This window comes from Melanaphis sacchari, unplaced genomic scaffold, assembly GCF_002803265.2.
Source record: "Melanaphis sacchari strain LSU unplaced genomic scaffold, SCAv2.0 Contig37_pilon_pilon, whole genome shotgun sequence".
Lineage (NCBI taxonomy): Eukaryota > Metazoa > Arthropoda > Insecta > Hemiptera > Aphididae > Melanaphis > Melanaphis sacchari.
Window position 1 is genome coordinate 1169813 of NW_020271239.1, and position 26680 is coordinate 1196492.

At 27.4% G+C, this 26680-nt stretch overlaps 3 protein-coding genes across 4 annotated transcripts in view; 2 read left to right on the forward strand and 1 right to left on the reverse strand.

The window, feature by feature from the left end:
• LOC112597112 (putative fatty acyl-CoA reductase CG5065) overlaps nt 1-7045 on the forward strand; it is a 49029-nt gene extending 41984 nt beyond the window's left edge. For both annotated transcript variants that reach the window (XM_025343038.1, XM_025343039.1), the window contains exons 8-9: nt 4792-5049; nt 5981-7045. In XM_025343038.1, the coding sequence (XP_025198823.1) occupies nt 4792-5049; nt 5981-6140 (418 nt within the window). In that variant the 3' untranslated portion in view covers nt 6141-7045. The remainder of the gene's footprint in view (nt 1-4791; nt 5050-5980) is intronic.
• Nucleotides 7046-9460: 2415 nt separating this feature from the next.
• LOC112597139 (piggyBac transposable element-derived protein 3-like) lies at nt 9461-14359 on the reverse strand. Its single transcript, XM_025343078.1, has 3 exons — nt 12907-14359; nt 12638-12855; nt 9461-9484 (listed from the first exon to the last, which is right to left on the reverse strand). The coding sequence occupies exons 1-3, from the start codon at nt 14357-14359 to the stop codon at nt 9461-9463; spliced, it is 1695 nt and encodes a 564-aa protein (XP_025198863.1).
• Nucleotides 14360-19072: 4713 nt separating this feature from the next.
• LOC112597140 lies at nt 19073-21565 on the forward strand (the record flags this gene model as incomplete). The annotated part of the gene is made up of 2 exons (XM_025343079.1): nt 19073-19303; nt 21005-21565. Coding segments are annotated over exons 1-2 (792 nt in total), but the record flags the coding sequence as incomplete, so codon positions are not given.
• Between the last annotated feature and the right edge of the window lie 5115 nt (nt 21566-26680).

Below are 26680 nucleotides of genomic sequence, written 5' to 3' on the forward strand. Positions count from 1 at the left end.
TTAATAGTATCTATTATAGCCTATAGGTATTTGTTTATAAATATAATACTATGATAGTAATTTACTTCCTGATTTACCCCTTCACAAAAAAAACAGCAAATCTTTATTGGTTGTAAACGGTGAAAGCTATTATTTCATACAACTACAAAATTTGATGTCATTGGCGCTTAACTGTTAACAAAAATGTATTAATTCGTTTGACATCATGTGTGTCAAATTCACGTATTCTATCGTCAGTGAAGGGATATTTTTTTGGAAGTTAGTATATAGAGTAGCTTCATAGCGAGTGACCTTTTTTTTACACTGTTAGTAAGTTAACAAGTAAAATTTGAAAACAAATGTCAATTTTAAAAATTGTCTATCGAGGAAACTTTAATTATATACATGTTTATTTCAAATAAGTAACAAATAAATAAATTGTGCAGTCTTGTGAAATTTTTTTTTTTTTTTTGTTATTTGTGTAATAATACCTGATCCTTATAGAACTTAACGCGCAAAATTCAAATTTGAAATCCGTTTGTCTCTATCACGTCTAGTTTTTTTTAAAATTACGATTAAAGATAGCATAACATTTATATATAAATAATATGTGCAATAGGAACAGACGCTAACTGGTTTCCATTATGAAGTAAAACACCTTTTAGACTTCTTTTAGATGAATCTATAAACAACCTCCATTCATTCACATCATAATATTTGTCTAAATATTGAATTAACCTAGAAATATTATTACAAAATACAAGTGATCCTTCCTTTGAAAAAAATTGTTTGTATTCTATTTCACGATTCCTGCACCAATAAAAGTAGTACATTTTGTAAATAAATTTTTTTTTTTGAGTCTCGAACTCAAAATTTTAACTGCCTCTTTAGTAAGGACAAAGTCACGTACTAAATCATTTAATTTAAATTGATCAAAAAGTTAAAGAACATCCGTGGCGTCAAGTTGAAAGTCTTCATAATTATTATTAAGATTGTCATCAGAATCATGGTTTAAAATAGTTTCGAAAGTTTCTGACGGTACAGGTACTGGTAATTCTGGACCATCCGGTATAGGTCGTAAAGCAGAAGGTAAATTTGGGTAAATTAACTTTGATTTTTTTTTTTATTATAACCGAAAATATCAACAATACAAAAATAGCAATCGTCAATATGATTTTTTGAATCTCGCTAAATCATTGGTATTCCAGAAGCCATTAATAAACGCTTACCTTGTTTCCAATTTCGCAAACTTTCAACACAGGATCGGCAAGTAATATGGGGTGCCCATGATTTATCTTGATCTCCTAATTTAATACCAAAATATTCGTGGTATACATTTTTAACAAAAATTATTATTTTAATTGTTAAATTGTTATTTCGTTGTTTCATTATAACGTATTCACCACATATATAACAAAATAAATTTGAATTGTTTTTACAACATCTTCTTTTAATGTTTTTAGACGTCATACTAAAAAAAATTAAAATCAAAAATCACCCGTATAAAATCTTAGAAATGTGATGTAGAACTCGGATATTTTATAAAAAATAAAATGAACGTAACTATAAAGAATAAACATCAATTGTATGAGTTTAAAAATATATTTAATTGAACTACTATAAGATAAACAATTTAATAAATATAAAATTAAAGTTTCAGTAAAGTATACTACAAACTGAGTTTATAATAATAATTCGACTTGGGAATATACCGCATATTATTGTATAACTGTACAGAAAATACAATGTTTAAAATTCAAATTGTAGAAAAACTAGACGTGTTAAAGAAAAACTGATTACATATTTGAATTCAGCCCGTTAAAATCTATAAATATAAGTGCAAAAAGTTAAAACAGCAAAGTAGTCGCTGGACTGTGTTATTATTTAGTTAAATTATTCACTCAGGTATCAGATAATCAGAAATATATAGGTCGATAGGTGGCCAAGTTTTCCCGTTAGCATGTGTCATAGCATTATCTATGTTAAATCATGGTTTGCATAATATTAAACATCAATATATTATTTACCGTTTACCATTCAGACCTTGGTTCTTATTAGTTAAAATGGTACTTACAAATAATTGCCTTAAATAGTTATCACTTATCATACATCATACAATATTTTTAAAAAAGGATGCTAAATATATTTAGGATTTAAATATCGCTAATATCTGGATATGTATAAATAATAACAGTTTACAGTTGACGGATTAAAAATATTATATTTGAAAATTTGTTTTCCTCAATATCATGTAATTAAAAAAAAAAATGTTGATTAATAAACGGAACGCAATCATATTTTAAAACGATTCATTAAAAACATTAATAAATAGAAATAGATTTTAAGAATACATTCTTTATATTATTATAAAAGAGCAAACGATTTTATACAAAAATATTAAATATGCATATAAAACATCGTATTGATAAAATTACTTGCATGATTTTAACTTTTTTTTTTATCTTAAAATAAATATACAATATTATGCATTGCATACGAAAATTATGTATCATACTACTCTACGAATGATTTAAAATAAATATATTTAATCACAGTAATATCATAAATTAAATATATCATAATATCATAATATTATATACTTTTGAAAAAATAATTTTATATTTCCACGCTTGAAAACAAAATGTTCTCATTAAATATTATTCTAGTCTCAAAAAATATTAAATCTTGATATATTTTTACTTTTACCTTCTTTCAAGTTTAAAGTGAAATAAATATCACTACATCGACTGTGGTATAATGTCAAAGCTTACTTTAAAGTCTTGAAAACACTAGTTATGACACCTTAACCTTAAAATATATACAGATGGTGTCTTATTAAAATTTATAAATTTAATATGATATGAGATCTAAAGTACATAACTTATATTATTCCATAACTTAAAAATTATAATTAATCTTGAACTTTTTATAAAAAGCTATTTACCACCTACTAGCTTATCACAATGAACTTATATAACATTATATCGTCAGATAAATAGTGTGAGATTCACCTCCATAATAAACAGTTAAATAGTAAATTAACTAATATAAAGTTTTTTTTCATGAGCTATATATTTCAAAAAATATTTTAAATTAAAACCATATAGTTAATAGTAGTATTAAAATAAATATTTAATAATTCCCTGGTCATTATTTTTAGAACAAAATAAATGTTATTTAAAAGAATTTTCGCTAAATATTAATCATTTATTTGTTAGATAATACCTTACTGAATTGTAAAAAGTTATAAAATATCAAAATAATTATTTTCTATTCTTCTATTGTTTTTAACTGGTATTTCATCTTCATGAAAGTGAGAAAAATGAACTCATTATTTTTTATTATTTTGACAAAAACTTATATATATATTTTTTAAATCATGTTTGATGTTATTAATTAGAACTGTTATTTTCATTACATGAAAAATATTTAGACAAATTGTAATTCCTTAATTCGTATCAATATTTTTAAAGTATAATTGTAATTGTTTATTACTCGAAGAAATATCACATTTAAAATCTCCGCTGTAAAAATATCAGATATCAGTTACTATTTTGTTTCATATTGTATAATTACAAATTAAAATATAAGGAGCTCATTAAGTATAAAATCATAATATTTTTCATTATTCAACCCTGTAAATGATATAACCATATCATTATGCTTTAAGGTTTCAACCAACTAATTGAAGTTGAAAGTATAAATTCTAGTTATTTAATTTTATTATTGCAGGAGTAAAATAAGCAAATTCGTTTTTTTTTATTTTTAATTAAATTATCAATATTATTTACAGTTTTAAACATATAAATATTTATTATAATTACAATAAATATATACCTATATTGATAAATTGTATATATATTTTATATATAAAGTATGTAATAAAATTGAATTCTCAGTAATAAAAAAAAATATATTAGTTAAATAATAATCATAACGAAAAATATTCAAACAAAAAATGTGTATGAAGTAAACTATAAATATAATGATCTTGATACAAGGAAAATATGAAACATAATATTATATATTATAGCTCATAAAATCATAACTATAGGTAAATCATTAAAGAATTTATTAATTATTGTACTGAACTTCTAATTTTTATTGGGACTATCTTTTTATGTAGGGATGGGAGTGTTTCTACATAAATCGTTGATTGGAAGTGTCACAAGGATAAACGAGATACACCAGATAAAAATAATAATATACTTACAATAACATGCGTTTCTGGTTCCTTAAATGCTCGGTTAGATTGTATGAATCTAATTCGAATCAAATTTATCCAAGGTCCATTTAATCCAATTGATAATATATAACTTTTTGTACAAGTTCGATAAAAATGTAATTAAAAATCGTAACAAAGCATTTATTTTATATAGGTTAAGACATACTTATTTACCTAAATAACTGAAAATAAATTATTAGATATTTCTACATCTAAGGCATTAAACATTAACTACTCGTATTTTATACAACTTAAATATTAAAATATGTCCTACGTGTGATAGTTGTTTAATACCCATCTTCAAATATATCCAACGACTGATTTGTTGCATAATTATAATTAATATTAGTAGATTACTGAACATTTACTGATTAATACTATCCACAGGAAGTGATATTGAAATCAGCCGCAATTTGTGAAGTCTATCCGTTTTCTAAGACAGATGGAGAATACCAATTGTGTTTATTCATTTTTTATTTTTTACATTTATTTTTACTTCGATAAGTAAATTATAGATAATAGGTTATAGATTATATAGATAATAATAAATAATTGTTAATTTTTTTTGTCTATATTTATGCACGCAGGTTAATTCGAATTCATAAACGGCTACAGAAAGCGGTGTCGTGTCTAGAGTTCTTCACCACGCATGAATGGAACTTCAAGAACACAAACGTACAGAGGCTTTTCACCGAACTTGATCCCAATGACCAAAAGACGTTTTACTTTGATGTATCGCAACTGAAGTGGCGAAGCTATATCGAGTCGTACATATGGGGAACCAGGCAGTTTGTGCTTAAAGACCACCCAAGTACAGTCCCTAACGCCAAATCGCGATTAAGACGGTATGTTTAGTACAGATTTGTACCTAATCTTATGAAATACTTTGACGACCATATATAAATGAACTAATTTGCTTTACTAGGATGACTTGGAGGCCCATTTCTATTTTTATTTATTTTTTTTTTTTTTATAGCTTTAAACGCTTTCTACGACTTTTTTTAAAAATAAAAAAAATAAAAAGTTTATTTTTAATTTACTTGCTAAAATTGTCTATAGTTTATAGGCTTCTCGTTAAATTTAATTGGACCTAAATAAATACTCGCGTCAGTCGGAATCGTTAAATTTAATAATGTCGTGATATTTCCAAATGTTATTATTGTTTTATTTGATGAGACTATGTTATAAATGTATCTCTAATTGTTCTTATTATTTTCTAAGATTAGCGAATTGGATTTCCTAAACCATCAGTATGGCAACACGGGTTTTGCAAATTATAAATAATATCTGTAGATTTTACAACGTCTGTAAAACCGATCGCTCAATAAATAGATAAAAATTTTAATAAATGATCGAAGTTGACACTGATTATAAATTGATAAAGCTTGAGTTTACATTTGAAAATATTAATAATTCTATGCACGCGTTTACATTTTTGTGATTTTTTTTAATAGCTATTGGATAATAAAAATCAAAAAAAGAAAAAATAATAAATATAAAAATAAAAATAATATCTGTTTAAATCACAATATTCGTTTTTTAATCTACAAAAACTTGTTGAGTGCCTTTACTAATCCCATTCCTAAAAAATACATTATAAAACTTGTTTGGTAGCTTTTTCAATCCATTAGGAATTCAAGATCATCCTTAACAAGACTTGAATTAACGATTAAAATGGTAAAATAAAGGAATGTGAGAACGGTCAAGGACGACTACTTAATCTAAACCACTAACATACACACACACATATTTGATCATTTTTATTCATTGTTTCAGAATGTACTATCTACACCGGACTAGCCAAATGGTGTTTGTCGTGCTGGCAATCAGATATATATTACTAGGCAACAAGTCTATCAGGCGGTTTTGGTACTCGGCTCTGTGTTTCCTAATAAAATGTATCAGTAACGCTGCTTCTTCTCTGCGTCTGCTGTAAGCCGCAGACTGGCATTCAATAGAATAATATTAAACTTTTACTTACATTTTATACGCAGTGGTGTCCGCATACGACAGCGTAATGATCGTATATTATAATGTATCTTAACATGCATTATACATTTCTATATTAAAATATTACATTATTTAGATATATTGTTAGACAATTGCGTATTGCTCGACGAACTTAATTCAATCTATGGTATAGGTTGTTATTGTAATATATCATCATGTATATCAACCGGACATTAATATGTCATACTGATTTGTCTTATTTCAATAAAGATCTTCCCTATTTCGTTATACTATAACATAAGATAATAATCGGTTACATTTTTATTTATTATTTTTTCCACGTCCGTTACAAGTCATAATATAATATTACCTATATCCATATAATAAGTTCACTGATGCATTATGTATGTTTTTTTTAAAATTATTATTATTATTATTAATATTCTTATACTATATACTTTTACACCTTATGGCTTCTGCCAGTTTAAGGCCGTTTTAAATCTAAAAATGTCTTACTTGCATTACAATACTTAGATGTAATGTATATTGAAATACATCATAATCATATATGTAACTGTGTGTCATGCTTAATCTTCTGTTATAGAAATAAAAAACAAACACTGTACCTATGTAATATATCAAAAAGATTATGATCGTTGATCAGTAGTTTGAAACTAATTTCAGCGATTCGTGTGGTGAGGCTAGAAATGAAAAAGCCGTTTAATAACATATTATAGGTATATCATGATAATTATTATTTTTCCATTGATTTAATATTGTTAATTACGTTAAATATAGCTGTTATTATTGATAGTACGTGGTATAATGTAATACAATTTTATATTTGTGCTTTTAATTGCATTGCGATAATATTAGTTTATATTCTTTTATTTCTACACTTTGTTAACTAACTATATATTTGATTCCATTGTTAGACAATAATTTCCATTTTATACGAAGATCATTAAATTATTAAATTATTATTATTATTATTATTATTATTATTATTATTATTATTATTATTACTATTACTTTAGTCGTTTCAATATTTAGGGTTGTAAAATAATATTGATATGACATTGTAAAATAGTCTAAAACGCCTACTTGGACTCTTACAATTATTTTACTCTTGATTAATAAAATAACATATATATAAGTACTTATAATGACGAAATGTCATTGTGTTCAATCCAAAAAGACATAATATTATTTAAATATAATAAAAAAACTATAGTAGTTCACAACATGTTAAGTAGGTACATATAGTAGTACCTACCTACATCGATGAATAAATTAAATGCACCATTGGCTACATCTAAATAATTGGTTCCTGTATTTGAAAATTAATATCCAAATCGATTCCCGATATTTTCAAACAGTTGTAAATCGCAAAATATGACATTATAATTTGAAATTTCAAAAACTTTTTCATTTTATTGATATTTTAAAAGATATTTAAAATGAAACATACATTACGTTCGCAAAAACGATAATCTCAAAAATTAAAATTAAAAAATTGATAAATTTCAACAACATGAAATTTTTAAATAAGTACCTATTCATTAAAAATATTATTTTTATTTTGTCAATATTTTTTTAAAAATTATGTATGTTTTTGTTTTTATTATTAATTATTGTATTCTAATATTAATTATTATTGACTAGTGAATTATAGTAACTTTATTTAATCTATATTTTAAAAAATAAAAATAATAATAGGTAATATCAAAATAGTGATGAAAAATTAATTTGGTTCTAATTCCAATAAGTTAGATATTTATCTTTATAACAACCCAGGAACCAATTTAGATTTATCAATACATTTCTTTTCTTATTTTTACGAGACACCTATCAGTTCAATAATTAACCTGTCTAGATAATACGTAACCATATAAGTGTCATTAAAACATACACAGTTTACGTGTTTTGTGTTAATGTACTATACATTTTCATAGATTTGCTGGTTCATAGTGGACGTAGATCAGTCAAAGTACACAATGTAATTTCGTGTCATCGTACTTAATAAGAATTATATTATACAACATATAACTAATATTTAGATAGGTATCTCAACTAATTTTAGAGTAAAATATTTTCCATTGATATATTATTTTTTAATGCGATACAATCACTATTTAATTAAAAACAATATATGTAAATTGTAAAATGTTATTTTATCCTACATTGTTTTACTCACATCAACCTTAGTCCTTAGATTTCAATGCATTAAAATGTTACATACATTTTTTATTATTATATTTTATTGTGTTAAGTAATATTGTTTTATATAATAAACAATAGCGTATTTACCTTTAGGTTTCATAAAAACGCTGGGTAATTATAAGATATTTAATTTCAATACATTATAAAGTATCATTAGTTGATGTGCATTTTTTTTTTTTTTTTTGTTTTCGGGGCAAACAAATTAACAAATGTGAAAATTATTATTTGTTGTAATTTTATGAGTAAAGAGCTTTTTTACGATTAAGACAGTCATGTTAAATATTAAAACCACAACTAAGAAATATTTGTTAAATATGTCATTGTATAAAGTGTATCGGTACAAATAATATATTATGTACCTACTTATATGTTATGTAACAATACATGTTATACGGTTTATGTAATATTTTATTTTTTAACACGTTTTTTAGGAAAAAAACATTTTATAATAAGCGCTTTATACTTGCACAGGATTTCTAATAAAACATTAATTATTGTCGACATTCATTTAATGTGTGACCTACAGCAAAATGTCCATTTAAGTGTGTGACATACAATATTTAATCTTACACAAGTATTTTATTAGATAAAGTATGTAATGTACCTTATTTGCTGAATATTTTATAATAAATTGATATAGTTATTGATATATTATACAAATAGTTAAACTTCAACAGTGTTGTTGTAGTGATTGCATGTTTTCGTGTATTGTTTTTTAAAACATTTTAAAATATCAGTGGTCGAATTTTGTTTAATGGTGTATAGCGGAATCGCAGCCATCGTGTTATTACAAAGATTTGGTCTTATGCCATCTAAATTTTAAGCTGGTTTAATCCTTGTTAGCAGTTAAACTCGTTTCAATATTTTAACACCTATGAGTGAGTATTGTATATCCAAATGAATAACACATTTCTTAAAAGAAAATGTAATTAAATATCGAGGAAACTATCAGCTGATTAGTTATCTAAATCAGATTCAGATTAAGAAAATACTAGTACACAAAAAACTACAAAAAACAATACTAGACACAATGAAGGGTTGAGAGATTTTGGTATGAGTTGGAGAAAAGACAATAATTTCTGTTTAGGCCTCTTCGGTCTTGCTACACTAATTAGTATAAATAATTCAAAATTACATTTTGGCTAATAGATACAACTGTTCAATTGAGCGAGTGAAAAGCGTATGCAAATTTTCAATATCTATGTTATAATAATAAAACAGTAAATCATTTGTAACATTTTTCTAGTCCAAACACACAAGCAATTGAGGCAGTGTGATCTGTTTTAAAAATGAACAATGTATGTAAAATGCATGACATCGCCCCAGAATTAACGAGGCACTTGATTGATACATGGTATTAACAAATAATGAAAATAGTTATTAATTAAATTGGATAAAAAATGTAATCCGTATAAATATATTTTAGTAAATTTTTATTTATTTTTTTCAAATTTATAAAAAATAATAAGTTTGAATAATAAATTATAAAATGTATATTTAATTGTATTATTCTTAAAATATATAAATGCCTAGGTATAAATATTGTATTATTTATTTTATATGTTCATAAAACGGATAGGTTATTAAAAATTATCCAGTAGATATTTTTTGTAGGTCACACATTCAATGGATTTCTTAATTTTCATAAATTGAATACTGCACATATTGTTTTAAATGGTGATACACGATTGATAATGGGTAAATGGCATAATTACGATTGACTTTTCTTGTCCTTTTATATATGGTGTTGCCGATTCGTATACGACTACTTAGTACATACAATAATATACAAAATGAAATGTATAAATTGAAAATATTAAAAGACTTATATTCCATTCAATGTTTATTTTCTAATAATTACTATAAATTAGTATGAATAAAAAGATGTGATTATTATAAAAATTATTAGCTAAATAAATTGTCTCGAAGTGGATGAAATATTTTTCTTAATCAAACCTTGGATTTATATTAATGATTCTTGTGTTCAAGGTAAAAGTAAAATCTACTGCAGTGCAATGTCGTACAAAAAAAAAAAAAAAATACTATAAAAATTACCACAATGCAACCAAAAAAAAATATTTTAAAAATTGTGTATCCTAAACTAACAAAAAAAAAAATAAAAATAAATGCCATTAATTAACCGATAATTGTACACATTTGTGTTATAGAAAAAAAAAAAAACAGGTAACATTATCGCAATCGTGTTTCACCAATCAAAATACATAATTGTTTTGGTGACATTATATTATACATTGATAGACATTCGTTGAACAACAAATACTTAAATGCTTTATTAACAACTATTTATTTGTCAATCATTGTGTGAAATGCCATGTTTTGAAATTCAAACACCTTTAAAAAATGTTAATAAATGTGCTCAATAATATTAATTATTATACTATTTAGTAAAACATTTTGTTTGAATTATTTGCACGCACCATGTTTTTAATTAAATAACAATGAAATATTGTTGAAATTTTGCACTCCTTTTCGTTTGTATTGTATTATATGAATAAGAAAATTATTATTTATTATTTAAAATAAACTAGGTATTACCATATTGTATTGACGTCCAGATCCGCCAGCGTTGTTGGTTGTTATTTTGATAATTGATAAATATTATTAGAAATAATAGTATAATTAAATGATAATAAATCAATGTTTTATACTACTTTTTTTTTCTTATTATTAGAAACTTAAAATGTTTTAGAGAACGAAGACAGCACATGTGGGTTTAGAATTCACTTAATTGTAGGTATTAGTCCCCTTTGGTGTACACTTTATATTCATTATACATTTGTACCACACTGACCACAGAAACCTCTCATAAATAATTAAACTGCATCGCCTCATTTCTTGTTTTATTTAAGTTTCTTTTCGTCCAGTCCGCTGTGTACGTTAGTTTATCTACACGCACTCCTAATACAATATATCTCTTTTAATTTCCTATCGAACCACTCCTGCAAGGATTCTACTAATCCATACTTTATATTTCTTCTTCATTGACGGTTGGTTGAAATTTTATCGCAGTTCTTATGAGTAATTAGATTTACAAAACAGTATGCGTGTTGTAAATACGCACGGGGAATTATAACTTTTTTCTGAGACATCAAATTGATAACAAAAATAAATAGAAACCATGGTATCTATTTAAATTGTGTATACTGATACACTGAAAAATAACAATTATAATAATTAACACATTATAATAAATATCATTATTATCTACCACTACAATGACAATGTTTAACTTATTAAATTTTTTTGATCTGTTTTTTAAATCTGTCGTGTTTATTGTTTACCTCTTCTAAAAAAGTTTCAGTTCAAAAAAAAAACCATTTTATTCTATTTTAATACAGTTTAAAAAAAATATATTATTTTTTTGAACGCAAAATAATGAACACATTTTGAATTTCGTTATATTTAAACGGTCAGTTTTAGGTAAATAATTTTACTATAAATAAAATTGATTTTTTTTAAATTTTCTCAAAAACTTTATGCAGGTATAAAAATTGTTAACTATTGAAAAATATTTCAATGTAAATATATGTTTTGCCATAATTTATGATTGTCTTGGGTTCAAAATTGGATTTGTATTTTCCGGCTTAAATTATAGGCTTTTGATTTATTGCTAGATACGAAAAATAATCATTAGCTGTAATTTCGTTGAACTTTGAAGATTTACGTCGATAAAAGTGATACAACTATTCTTAAAAAGTTTAAGTTTCTTTTTTAATTTAACCCTTTCAGCACTGACCTGCATTTTTGTGTAGGTGAATAACTTTGTTACTACATACTGAATATTATTTCAATTTTATAACCATTGTCAACCAATATACACTTTTGTGTAGGTAAATTATTACCCTCTTTAAATCCTGGATTTTTTTTTTTCTTCAAACGTTCTATATGTTTCAGAATGTACTAATTAGGTATCAAAATGTATAGGAAAAATATTAAAAAAAAAAAAAAAAACAATTATTTTTGCTAAAAAACAACCTACACATTTGTGTAGGTACGTTCTGTAATAATAAATCAATTCTTTATGTTACATATTATTATTATCAACAAATAACAATTTTAATTAAAAAAAAAAAAATAAATATTGAACTTCTTAATACACTTTTATAGTTAACTTGTAAAATAACAAAATAAAAAAAATAATTTCAGTAAATAATATAGTATTTTTTAAGTATGAAAATCTTTAAAACATGTGTTCTTTGCAGTTAAACACAAATAAATATTGCACTTACTACATCTTACCCGAGTACGACTTTTACATTTTTTATTTCTGCAATTTCTCGCAGTCTTCAAATCATCAACAATTGGCCAGTGTTCATATTTGTCCTTCGTTTTATGTTCAGGTGGAAAAGGAGTTCTATAATTTTGAATTTTTTGTTGGGGTTCAGTTGGTTCAATGTTATCTTCACTAGACGACGAAGAGTCGACCGTAAGAGGACGTTTGTTTTTAATAGAAGCTGCTAACCAATCACGCGCTATTTCCATTTTAAATTCCATTAAGTCTTTAATACAATTTTTTTTAATTCCCATATTTAAAGAATCTTGTCTATATTCCATCCATGCATTAACAATAGATAGGTCAATAAAGTGTAAGGCAACTTTTAGTGTCCACTTTTTTGTTTTTATCCACGTGCGGTAAGCCTCGAGTTGTTGGTCGCACACGTCTACGCCACCCATATTTTGGTTATAAGTCTTAATTACTGATGGACAAGGAACTTCTATATATTTTTTTTCAGACTTACTCCAACGTGTTACCATTGTATGTGGTTCCACACCTGTGGCTGTTGATAACACAGTGACACACTTACTATCTTTCCACTTTATTGCAACTATTTGGTTATCAGACCGAGTAAGTTCTTCCCATTTCCCTTGCTTAAACTTTTTATTTTCACTAAAATGTACATTTTTTAAACGATTATTCATAATTGTACCTGTCGCCTTTATATTTATTGCATTTAAACGATCTAGTAATGGAATAGTAGTAAAGTATCTGTCAAAAAATAATACAGAGTTTTCTGGAATAGTTTTTGCTAATCTTAAGACCACCGCTGGGCCTAATCCAAGTGATCTATCTAATGGTGTATTTTCGCCTTGATAAATTTCAAAATCAAGTACTAAACCCTTTGAAGTCGTGAGCACAAAGTTTTTAAGACCAACTGGTCTAGGTTTATTTCTAACGTATTGTCTATAGGGAATACGTCCCAAAAATGGAATCATTTGCTCATCAATAGAAAAACAACTAATATTACGTGGTATACTTAAACAAGCATTACGTACACTGTCAATAATAGGTTTAATTTTCCAAAAGCGATCTGCCTGTGGTGGACGATTGTTGATATCCACAAAATGTAAACAAGAACGAAGTAAAAAAAACCTATCTCTCGTTATGGCTTGTGCAATTAAATCAAATTGGATACCTCTTTGCCAGTACATATGAATACGAGGATACTTTATTATACCGATCATTGCATGAGCTCCATAAAGAACTTTTATTTCATTAGCACAAGTTTTAAGTTCTTTTCCTAGTTTTGACATAGCATACATATTTGTAAATAAAGCTGCTTCATCAAAATGCGAGTCTGGAAGATATTTTTTAATATAACTAGATGCCGATTCAATTACTTTGAAAGCATGTGGGCCATATTGTTGATCTGGCAATTGAATACCATTAAAAGGAACTGGAGCCCAACCAGTAATTGTTACAATAATTGGAGTTTGAGGTTGATCATGTAGTTGTAAATTAGGTAGTGATTTCGAAGTATCTACAATGATTTCATGATCACTAACCTGTTCAAATCCAGTATCTTCTTCTTCGTCTTCATCTTCATCATCAACAGTATTTTTGTTAATAACGGGAGGTTGCCACGTTTTGTCAGCATCGGAATCGTCACTAAATCCATCAATTTCTGACTCATCAGACAAAAATGATAAAATATCACACTCAGTTATTGTTTTCGGTCTCATTATTAATTATTAAATATACTTTAATAATTATTTAAAACAAATTTGACATTAATAAATAAGAAAATGACATTAAAAATTATCAGTAATACAGTAGTACACTCGATCAGCGCAGTTAACGAACTAAAAATTAAAATAAACACTATAAAACCAACGTACACATATGTGTAGGTTAAACATATTCGTAGTTATAAAAAATAAAATAGAATATAAATTCACGATTACCATAGTACTATGTTCTTTGTTTAATTCTAAAATGGAAACAAGTTTAAAAATAAAATATTGATAAAAAATTAAAGGTCTGGGCTTATCGACAAATATCTACAAAAAAAGAAACGCAATAAAAATTATTAAAATAAGAATATTATCGCTTTATTTTGATATAATTACTTTTTTTTTTTTTTTCTAAATATAGCTTGTTACATACACAATCGTGTTGTATAGGTCTGAAATCTCTATTTTATTTAGTTTTAATTATATCGATTTTCAAAACTGAACTACACATTTGTGTATGTTAGTTTTCAGTAAATACAAAAGTAGAAATTAATGTTAGGATTTAAAGAGATAATGATTTATATACACAAATGTGTGGTTTCGTAGGAAATTATAGTCAAATGAAATTTTGGTCTAGTGCTGAAAGGGATAAAAAAAAATCAAACAGATTTATGAAAACGGATACGCTATGGCACCATCTAGGTTACTTATTAACATGGCTAAAAATAACAAGGCCTGCTTTTTAAGCACGATGAAATAGATAATGATTGTTTGACGGGTCATGTTAAAAACGATACCACATAAAAATTGAAATCGCTAGCAAGAACAGTTAAATTGGCTACTGATTGGCTCAATCATATTTTAGTAATTAGTGCCACTGCCGAGCGGTGAACTCACGTTTTCAGTTGACCGGCCAAATTGGCGCAACTAGACCTCTAAAACGTGGGGTATTAAAACTGTTAATGCCTCACAGCTCACAGAGTCATGGTATTTCACTAAAACAATAACAATTAGGTATAAAAAAAAAATGAAGGGTGCTAAAGACCTTTTTGCACTCCCCTAGTTGCCCCACTGACCGGCTAATTCATTTTGTCAGTCAGTCAGTCTCGATAGCTTACGTGTGTTTTGAGCGTCGCGTCATCTTGATCGTGTGCTGTGTGTCCGGAGATAGTCTGTATCCGGCACTTTTGTTTCTTTAATTATTAAACACATATGTTAACCAGTACTACCTATACAATAAATAATAAACTGTTTCCGATAGTATTTGCCTTTTATGTTTAGTTGCTTTTAGTTGCTTGACTAACTGAGTGCATTGAGTAGAATATTATATGAAAATCTATATTTACATGGTTATTTTAAATGTTTAATACTCTACCATTATTATGTAAGATGACTTCAATTGTGATAACTGATAACTGATAACCATAAGTAATATATTTTATTATTTTTATATTATTTTAGAAAAAATTATTTTATGATTTTATTACTATTTTTACATTATAATATTGTTTTTTTACTTGAAAAATCATGTATTGTTTATCTTACTACTTTTATAAAGGTCTAACAATTGGTTACTTTGAGTTACCAAATAAATTTTTTTTGAAGATTTAATGGGAGTACGCTCATAGAACGTTATACCAAAAAAGAGAACTCAAAGATATGTCAATATTATTTTAAAAATGAAGACTTTATTTTAGAGGTATTGTTGGATGTATGAACATAATACTGATGTATAAATAGTTCATTTTGAATAATAATCAAATGAATACTTAAACTTTATTGAGTGATTGGAATTGGATTTTATGATTATTTCATCATTTATTTTATGTTCTTCAGTTTAAATTATAAGCCATCAATGTTGAATTCCTCTTACTTTTATCCCTGTTATCCTTATAATGCATAGTGTCGTTTTTGAACAACATCACTTTAACATGTTCAAAAAAAAAAAAATAAATAACTAATATTATTTATCAAAAGTCATACAAAGTATATGGCCTACTAAAATGTAGGTAGTTAGTTGAATTTTCTGTCGGTAAAGGGCAACACATATTTCAAAAACGCGTTTTTATTGGAAAAATTTTCTGACGAGCTATGTGTCATGTTTTGTGATATTTGTGATGGTTTATTAATAAGTTTAAAATCTAGTTTTATCGAAAGAAAAATTATTATCGCATCATAAATGACATGAACTTTGATTTTGTTTACTTAACTCACAGTATCTAAATTACTGTAATCCATAACAATGATAATATTGGTTGTCGTTTCTGAACGACACAATGCAGTACTCACATCACTTTTATACGGTGCAGTTACCCGTAGTTATTCGATATACGCATTTCACATTTTTTTTTAAACGTTCTAAAAGTATATTTTTATAATGAACAAATAAAAAGATCGTGAAATTTCGCAAATTTTAAGTAACGAGGTTCCTTACCATTCTGAAGATGATCTTGAATCTATTGACGAAAACGATGAAGAGATTAGTGACCTTGATAATTTTTCAAATTTATGTACCGAAGATTTACTAGACGATTTTTTGAAAAATAGTGACTATGTAGATTTTACTAAAATCATTTCTGAATTCGATAATCCATTCGATAAAAATATTTCTTTAATAAATGTTGAAGAATATAATTTTTTGGGTATTTGTACGATAATGAGTATTGTTCATGTATCTGATGTACAAACATTGGAAATAAAATAATTCAAAATACAATGTGTTGTAATAATTTAAAAAAAGTCATAAGTTTATATCATTTTTCTGATAATTATAGTATGCTCCCTAAGGACCATCCTGAACACGACTGATTATATAAAATAAAGCCAGTAGTAGAAACACTGAAAAATACATTTTGTTAAATTTCGCTTGAAGAAAGTTTATCCATTGATGAGCAGCTTGCTCCACAAAAGCTCGACATTGCCTAAAACAGTATATGCCAATAAACCCCCACAAATAGGGCTATAAATTGTTTGTCCTTAGTGGAGTATAAGGGTTTTCATATAATTTTGAATATTTACTGGCCAAGAAAATAATGATGGATTTAGACCTTCGTGTGAACCAAACCTTGGAGCGGCAGCAAATGTTGTAATTAGACTTAGTCGTGTAGTACCGAAAACCCAAAATTATAAAATGTATTTTGATAAATATTACACAATAATACTTTTATTGATTTATCTTAAAAGAAGAGGAATTTTATCATTGAGCACAGCTCGAAGAAATATACTCTGTAATATTTTACTACCCCAAGAAAAAGAAATGCTAAAAAACCAAGAGGGGCATATGATAGTTGTTTGACAAAATTACAAAATACAGATTTAGTTGCAGTAAGCTGGCGATAAAATAAAATAGTAACATTACTATCCACATTTGTGAGTACCAACCCAGTCGAAAAAGTGATTAAATTTTCAAAAACTGAAAAAAAAAAGTAGAATTGACTTGCCCAAACATTGTAAAAGTTTACAACAAACATATGGGTGGTGTGGATCTACTTGACAGCTTGATAGGTAGATACAAAATTAAAATGAGAACCAAGAAATGGTACATGCATTTATTTTACCATTTATTAGATGTGACCACAATAAACTCATGGTTACTAGTGTTACTACACCAGCGAATCATTGCTCAAAAAAATAATAATTTAGATTTAACCCAAAAACTTATTTCACTTAAGGATTTTCGAGAAGAACTTGGAATATCTCTTTGTGTCAGTGGACAACGAATAACACCAAAACGTGGACGCCCAAGTACATTGGAAAGTGTTATTGAAATGAGGAGAAATAAACCGAACGCAGCTGTTCAGCCACCTAAAGACCTTTGCTTGGATCAAGTAAGTCACTGATCAACAGATACTAACAAGCAAAGCCAATGTAAGATGCCAGGATGTTCTTTATATTATACCTGGCAAAAATGTACAAAATGTAATTTGCCTTTATGTGTTGGTAAAGGAAAAAAATGGTTTTTTTTTTAATATCATACATCATAAAAAAGTGTTTTTAATCTTTTTTTTTTTTTTATTGACTATAAAGTTTTGTTAAACTAAAGTTAGATTTGTATTATTTGTATTATTTTGTATCTAATTATTTTATTGAATTTTCAATATATATATTTAAATAAATGATAGATTAAAAATAACTATATTTTTTTATAAAACAATGAAATTAAAACAGTTATAGTGTAAATGCATGATGTCGTTCCTGAACAACAGCCAACTTTATGAGCTTATAATTCATCAGTTTAAGTTCATAATTTTTTTTATCATTTTTCCTATGTATTTAAACCTTAAACTTAAAAAAAAAATTATTGCCTTGAAAAAAAAATTCATGCAATATCTCATCTAAAATAGTCTATATTATACAATATATTTTAATATATATACAAATATTATGTGAAAATTTGTGATGTTAGTATTATTTTTTTAATGATTCTTGTAGGTAATCATATATAATATTTACTATTAGATCCACCTTCCTATTTACGTCACTGTCCAAGTAAACTCTAATTAGAATGATAAATAGAAGAGTTATGCCAGTTAATTAATAATTATATAGTTTTAATAACTACGCAAAACTATTTTGTAGCCATAGCGACTATTATCGCATTTCAGTAAATTAAAAAACTTATACTCAAAATCTATTTTATTAAATAAAAATTATCCAAAAATTACAATTCTACACATTTATTAAAAAAAAAACTTGTGCATGACGGACCAGAAGTTACTTAAAATGGAACACAACAAGGGAACCAGAAATAGTGGAGAATGTTGCAGGAATGAGTCCAAAATGGTTAGATGCGCAGTAACCGCAATGGAAAAGATGAGAGATTATTTGTTTGAAACGTCTGTATGTCAGAATGCAGAAAATTCGATCACTCCAGGTGACTACGAGTGCGCAACTAACTGCAATAAATATACAAACCAGGAATGTCCATTTCGGGGCACTGGGGTGCCACCTAATGTAAGTAACATTCAAGAAGGTTAGTAAATATATAAATAATTTGCAAATTGTAAATACTTTACGTGAAATACAAGTAAGTTATCATCTATTGTGATAATATAGTACATAAATATGCATTAGTAATAATTTCATAACTAAAGTACCATTGCATAAAAATAAAATAAAAAACACAACAGATTTTTTTTCTCCGATATCATTTAATTTTCAAAAATAAGACAATTCATATACTCTGTTCAGAATGAGATCATACCTTAGCGGCCAACTTGTGCGTATGGGTCTCGCTTCGTTCCGCATCGCTAGCTTCGTGAGCTTTCATCGGCGGGAGCGTCGTGTGAATATAATATCAGCAGCTGAAGTTAACACATAGTTTAAAATTTTATTTATAGCGCGGTGCGGTGCATATTGTTTGGTACGTCGCCGTCAGTACATTATTCCGCACCGCGTGTATTACGCATACGTGTTTTAAGGATTATTATATTAATTTTACAAAAATTGTTGTTATTTTGTGAACTTGTTTTTATGTATATTGCGAATGTACTCTTAATTTACAAAAAATAATTTATTAAAAAATTTCAAATTACAGAATTTATTACATTTATTTATATAATTACAAAACAATTGTTAAGAATCAGATAAAGAACCATTATTTATTGATGAAGACATATCACACATGGCTCTAAGTTACTAATAATATTGTCCATGATGGATATCGACTTGCCACATTTTTCCTTTTTAGACTTTTCTACGGCCAATGAAATTTTGATAATTTTCATTGGTAATCCTTTCAATTTCAGTTTTAGAAAGGCCCGAACGTCATTCATTTTAAACGATATGTTATGATTTTTACGCATCCTTTAGCATTCCATGCTAATTTAATGGGATTTAACTTGCAGTTATACGGTAGGAGTCGAAGTATATTGTGAGGAAATTGTCTCTGGCCACATTATCAACGACATACGAAATGTATTGCGATTTTATTTCTCGTATTTTTTGGAGCAGTTGGGCTTTTATCATTGGCTTGTCAATTTGTTTAGCTTTCGGTGATAACTACGTATAAAATTACTTTTTCTTCGACTGGCTCGTAGTTAATTTTTCCGACCTAACTGAATGATACGGTGCTTTGTTTACAACAATCAACGTGGACTCATACTATTCATGGAAATTGTTACCATTCATGGTACTCCGAACTAATTTTTTAGTTTTGAAGCATAGAAGACCTCCTTCCAAAAATTATATTTCAGACCTATACGAGTATAAAGGATAATCAGTCTTTCACTTTACTAGTTGGTCCTTCGCTTTCGTTATAAGACTTTTATTGAAGGCGCCATGTTTTGATAGTATAGACTTATCAACCCATACTTCATTGATACAGTCACCAACATTCAACCAAGTTTCGTGAAGATAATAAATGCATCGACCGTTTTTCCAATACTTCCTTATATCATACAATTAGTTGTGGCGCTAAGCGAGCAGGTCTTCTTTTACAGTTATATTAATATATAGTTAAATAGTTAAATATTGCATCATTTGAATTTACTGACATAAAAACTGGTTGCAACCGAAGTATGATCTTATTCTGAACAAAGTGTTATCTAAGTTTTATCTTATTGGTAAACCGCATTTATTTGAAGCGGTGTCTAGAAGTGTGAATCATTTTTTCTAATATAGTTAAATGACAGTTGACATTCAGCGCTTTTGTAGCTGATGCGGACATTCTGCAAGAATAATAGGTTGGCAGTCGATCGATCGAGTCCAAATATGATTCGTCTCCTGCCGGGCCAAGTTGGGGTAGCTGGTGACCGAGCCACGTTCCATCTTGGTCAAACGATGGCAAGAAAAAGAACCCGTTCGGCCAAGGCCACTACCATCGAGAAAAATGGCAAATTGGCTATGCCAACGACTGCCGTTGTTGACCGGCCAGCTGCCACGAAGTATATTAATATTCAACGCAAAAGATCAATGCAAATTTTGCCCACAGTACCGGTGTCTATCAATAACCCAGCGGTCGGTCCAGTCACCGGGAGACCGATAAATGATAAAGAGCACGTGTTTGTATTACGGCTGTCCAAGGCATACGATAATCCTACCGATGTAGCCTGCTTGCAGGTTGAAATGCGTCTACCTAATCCACCGACAGCTTTAAAGCGCATAGATGCCGAAACGCAGTTTATAAACGAAGACATAACTTTGGTGACCACCGGTGGAAAAAAGGGGTCCAAAAAGGGATTAAGAAAAAAATCAAAAAAGAAATCAAAAAAAGGATCAAAAAAAAGCAAAAAATGATAAACATGATTTTATCATAATACTATGCATTATCAAAAATAAAAATTGTATGTTTTATATAAGTTTATCGTTACATTATTTATTTTATTTACCAAAACACAAAAATTGCAAAAATTACATTTATGTCGCATCTACTTTATGAAATCTTATTTTTCATGAAATTGGTTTTATTTTAAATTTATTTTACAAACTACGATAATATCACGTCAACCTTAAATTCGCGAAATGGACATATATTTAAACTTAATGTAACATTTCATATTAATTATATCGTATAGGTAAATTAATTTAAAATCTAAATAATAACATTGGCCCAATTACGCGAGTCTAATACTATTTTTAAATTTTAAGTATTAAAGTATCAAGTATCTAGTATATTTAATTACTATACAACTACAATATTAGACTATAACATAGTTATACAAAAATAATATATAGCCGAATTCTATGGCCAATTCGTATAAAATAATGTCTCCTATTTGTTATATAATAGGCGAATGTTTACAAATTAAACTGAAATGTTAATTAATAAGATAGTATTTAAGTATTTTAACCTTGAACTAATGCATAATTAGATTATATAATATAATAATAAGGTATTATCTTGGTCTGTGATTTTAACATAATAATTTTATCTATCTTTTAACTTTCATACCCGTTTCAAAATACACTAAAACTCATTCATTAGAAACCTGTTCACACATTCCTTATCTGGTAACTCCAAGCGGTGTCTAAAAAGGAACTGGTGTCATGACTTGCTTGGAACTAAGTAGTAAAATATAAAATTATATATATATGTATAAATAAAATTAGATAATGAAACAACTCCTAATAAATTTATAATCAATAAATAGTCACTTTAATAAAGTCTATTAACTTGGCTGAGGCAAGTTAACTGACCCCAATAAGTCGATATAGTAGTGATCAACTCTATCGTTCTGTTCAATAATGAAGTAAAATCATGTCTAAAAACAAATGGTCTATACGTCCATACTTATACAAAGTATATGGTTCGTTGTGAATTGGAGACTCGTAAAACAAACGGGGAAACTAAATACGTGAGAGGAACACCGATAATTGTCACGAAAAATAATCGTTTAGCAAATTCCCGAGATGAAAATTTTTTATAATTAATATTTTTTTTCAAAATGTCCGTGGTCTTTTAACAAAGATAAATTTTTTACGTATTGCCTTATTAAATGTGAATTATGATATAGTTTGTTTAAATGAAACATGGTTAAATAATAATGTTTTTGATGCAGAACTAGGTTTCAATAACTATAATTTATACAGAGATGATCGTAATTTGTCCTACGGTAAACTGCGCGAAGGTGGTGTATTAATTGCAGTAAATAAAAAAATATTTTGTGAATTATTACATGTTCCTTTTGTAACTGGAATTGAACAAATATTTCTAAAATTCACCATCAAAAAAATAAAAATAGTTTTAGGCTGTGTGCATATACCACCTGATGCTACATTAGAAATGTATTCTAAACATTGTGATGTAATAGAGTCTATATTCTTTAATAATCTTGATTACCATTTTATAATATCTGGTGACTTTAATTTAAACAGCTTCAATTGGTCTATTAAATCAAGTATTCAAGGTAATGTTTTTGGAAATATATTGTTTAATTCTTTTGTAAATCTTTTAAATTTAAAACAATGTAATTGTATTAAAAACTCTTTAGGTCGTACTCTTGATTGTATATTTCTTAGCTCTGATATAGAACTTACTTCTATTCTCCATTCCTCTGAATCTCTTGTACCAATAATTGATCATTCAATTAGAGTTATATTTAAAATTCACTGATTCCTCATTACATAGTTCTTATGAATTTCCACTCGTATATAATTTTAAAAATTGTAATTTTAATGAAATCTCTCTTTTTCTATCTAACATCGATTTTGATCTTAATCTAGATAATACTTTATCTTTTGAGGTTCAAATAAGTAAGTTTTATGAAATAATTTATCATACATTTTCTTTACTTGTACCAAAAACAAAAATATTTAGTAATTTTTCTCCTGTTTGGGCAGATGCTGAGCTCAGAAAACTCATTATTGATAAGAAATGTGCTCATAAAAAATTTAAACTAAGTCATTCCCATCAAGACTATCTTATATTCTCTAACCTTCGTAAGAAATACAAACAGTTAATATCTTTTCGCCACACACAATATATTACAAATTTAGAAAACAGCATCCAAACAAGTATTAAACCTTTCTGGAAATATATTAACTCACTGAAGAAAACTAACAATGTTGAACCAGATTGTGTTAATTATAATAATCACTCATCTTCGAATATCTCTGAAACTGTTCAATTATATGCAAACTATTTTTCTAGTGTTTATGTTACTGATTCAATAAATTTTAACGAAGAGTCCCAAATAAATTCAAATTCAAATGTGCCTTTAATGAACAATATAAATGTTAATTTAAGCTCATGGACTATTCATCAAAATGAAATTCTTGATTTTTAAATAACTTAGATATGTATGCGAGTACGGAACCGGATGGTGTACCATCAATATTTCTAAAACTGTGTAGTTTTGTATTAATTAAGCCATTACATTTACTTTTTAATAGATCTTTAAGTTTAGGTTATTTTCCTAATATTTGGAAAAAATCTTTTATCACACCAATACTTAAGTCAGGGAATAAACATAATGTTTCAAATTATAGACCGATTTCTAAATTATCACATATACCTAAAATATTTGAAGCAATTATAACTAAAAAATTAACCAAAGTAATGTCTCCGTACATATGTAAAAATCAACATGGATTTAGACCTAAAATGTCGATTTTAACTAATATATTACTTTTTCAGTCCAAGATACTTGATTCCTTTAATGACCATGCCCAATTAGATTCAATTTATACTGATTTCCAAAAGGCATTTGATAAAGTTAACCACAGCCTTCTTCTAAATAAATTAGTATCATTCGGCATCCATGGTAGTTTTTTAGATTGGATAAAATCCTATATTAGCTCTCGTACTCAAGCAGTTAAAGTGTCTTTTAATGTTTCAAACGACTTTTTAGTTAGTTCTGGTGTGCCCCAAGGTTCACACTTGGGCCCCATCTTATTTATATTATTTATAAATGATCCACCTTCCATATTTGATAGCTCAGTTGAAGTTCTTTTATTTGCTGATGATGCAAAGATATTCTCAATAATTAGATCTCCTGACGATACTTTAAAATTTCAATCGAATTTGGATAGGTTTGCAATTTGGAGTCATCATAATCGCCTACCCTTAAATATAACTAAATGTAGTGTTATTACTTTTTCACGGTTAGATAACGTAATAACTTATAATTATAATATTAATAACTGTGTTATTACGCGTGTCAATTATATTAGAGACCTAGGAATTGTTATCGAAAGCAATATGTCTTTTTCAATACATATAAATGCCTTGATTAAAAAAGCTTTCAAAATGTTAGGGTTCATTAATAGAAGTACGAATAGTTTTAAAAATGTTTATACATTTAAAACATTGTTCTTTTATCTTGTTAGATCTCACCTTGAGTTTGGTTCTTTAATCTGGTCTCCAAGTTATTCTTCATATAAAGAGGCGATTGAAAATGTTCAGTATAAATGTTTAAAACGTATGTGTTATAAATTGAATATACTTATTATAACCAATTTGCAAAACTCGGTTTTCGGATTTTCAAGTTGCGAACTAAGAAGAAATATTGCTGATATTATGTTCTTATATGATTTACTGAATGGTCTTATTGATTCACCGGAATTGCTATCTATGATTGGTTTTAAAACACCAAATCGCTATTTAAGAAAATCGAATTTATTTCATGTACCTTTTTATAAAAACAACTACAGTTCCGCATCTTTTTTCCCTAGAGCTCTCTCATTATGTAATCTTATAGTCGACCACATAGATTTCTTCTTTATGACTCGTGATTTTTTTAAACAAAATGTATACTTAAGTTTAAATCAAATACTAAATTAAATACATACTTGTTTCATTATTAAGATAAATATTTATTAAGTTTAAATCTATTTTTAACTGTTAGCCAATTTGTAAAATATTAAATGTTATTAAATTAATTCATGTCATATATTATTTAATGATTAATTACTGTTATCACTATATTATTTTATTATTGTATTCATATTATATTATTATTATTATCATTTTAATTATTGTTAACTATTCTATTTATCACATTGATACGTTATACTTACTGTACAATTAATACCAAAGGGTATATTATAATGTATAAATAAATAAATAAATATGGGCGTGGTTCCTAAATAATATGTTCTTTGTAAGCACGGAAAATGTAACTAAAAGTTGTTTTCCGGTGCTCACAAGAAATATCATTGCAGAGGTTAAGATTTAGTTAGTGAATAGGCAAAAACTAGGATACAAATATTATTACAAAAAAATAAAATAATAAAATTATGTAATTGCAATGTTCTAACAGCCTAAGGGCCCTAAGGTAAAAGTTATAAAATAAGACATGAGTATCCTATAGCTTGTACCTTACGACTACAACTGTGGACCATGTATTAGCACTTTGTACTAGTTACGAGCCACAGAGGATCATCAGGACGCAAAAGCTAAACTTTCCGCCCTAACGTGTCGTTTATGGATCTCCAGCACCGGGGCCCGAAGAATTTGTAACAGACAACGATGGCCTGGAGCGTTACCTCTGGTCAGGTTGTAACTAATTCAATCACTTCCCTTTTTGGTTAGAGGCAACCTTCGTTAATTTTATTGGATGATCGGATGGTCACCCAGGAGAAACTAACTTCCTCGCAACAGAATCACGCGAAAATTAGTCGTTCATTAGATAACTTACCTGTCAGCTGTTGACATACTACACAGTAGCTTTTGTTACAACCACCACGAAACGAACCGACAAAAGACGCCAGTTTATGATTGACATCTTAATTAGGGGGCATTGACCTGGGCAGAACTTGAGTCAAAGGAGCTCCCCCTTCCCTTGGTACCAATGTCACCCTTTAAGGACATTTTCGAGCTTAACTCTCCCAGAATTCGTTGGCGTCCAGGCTTTTACCGTAGCCGTTCACCAGACTCCCCCCTAAGGCATC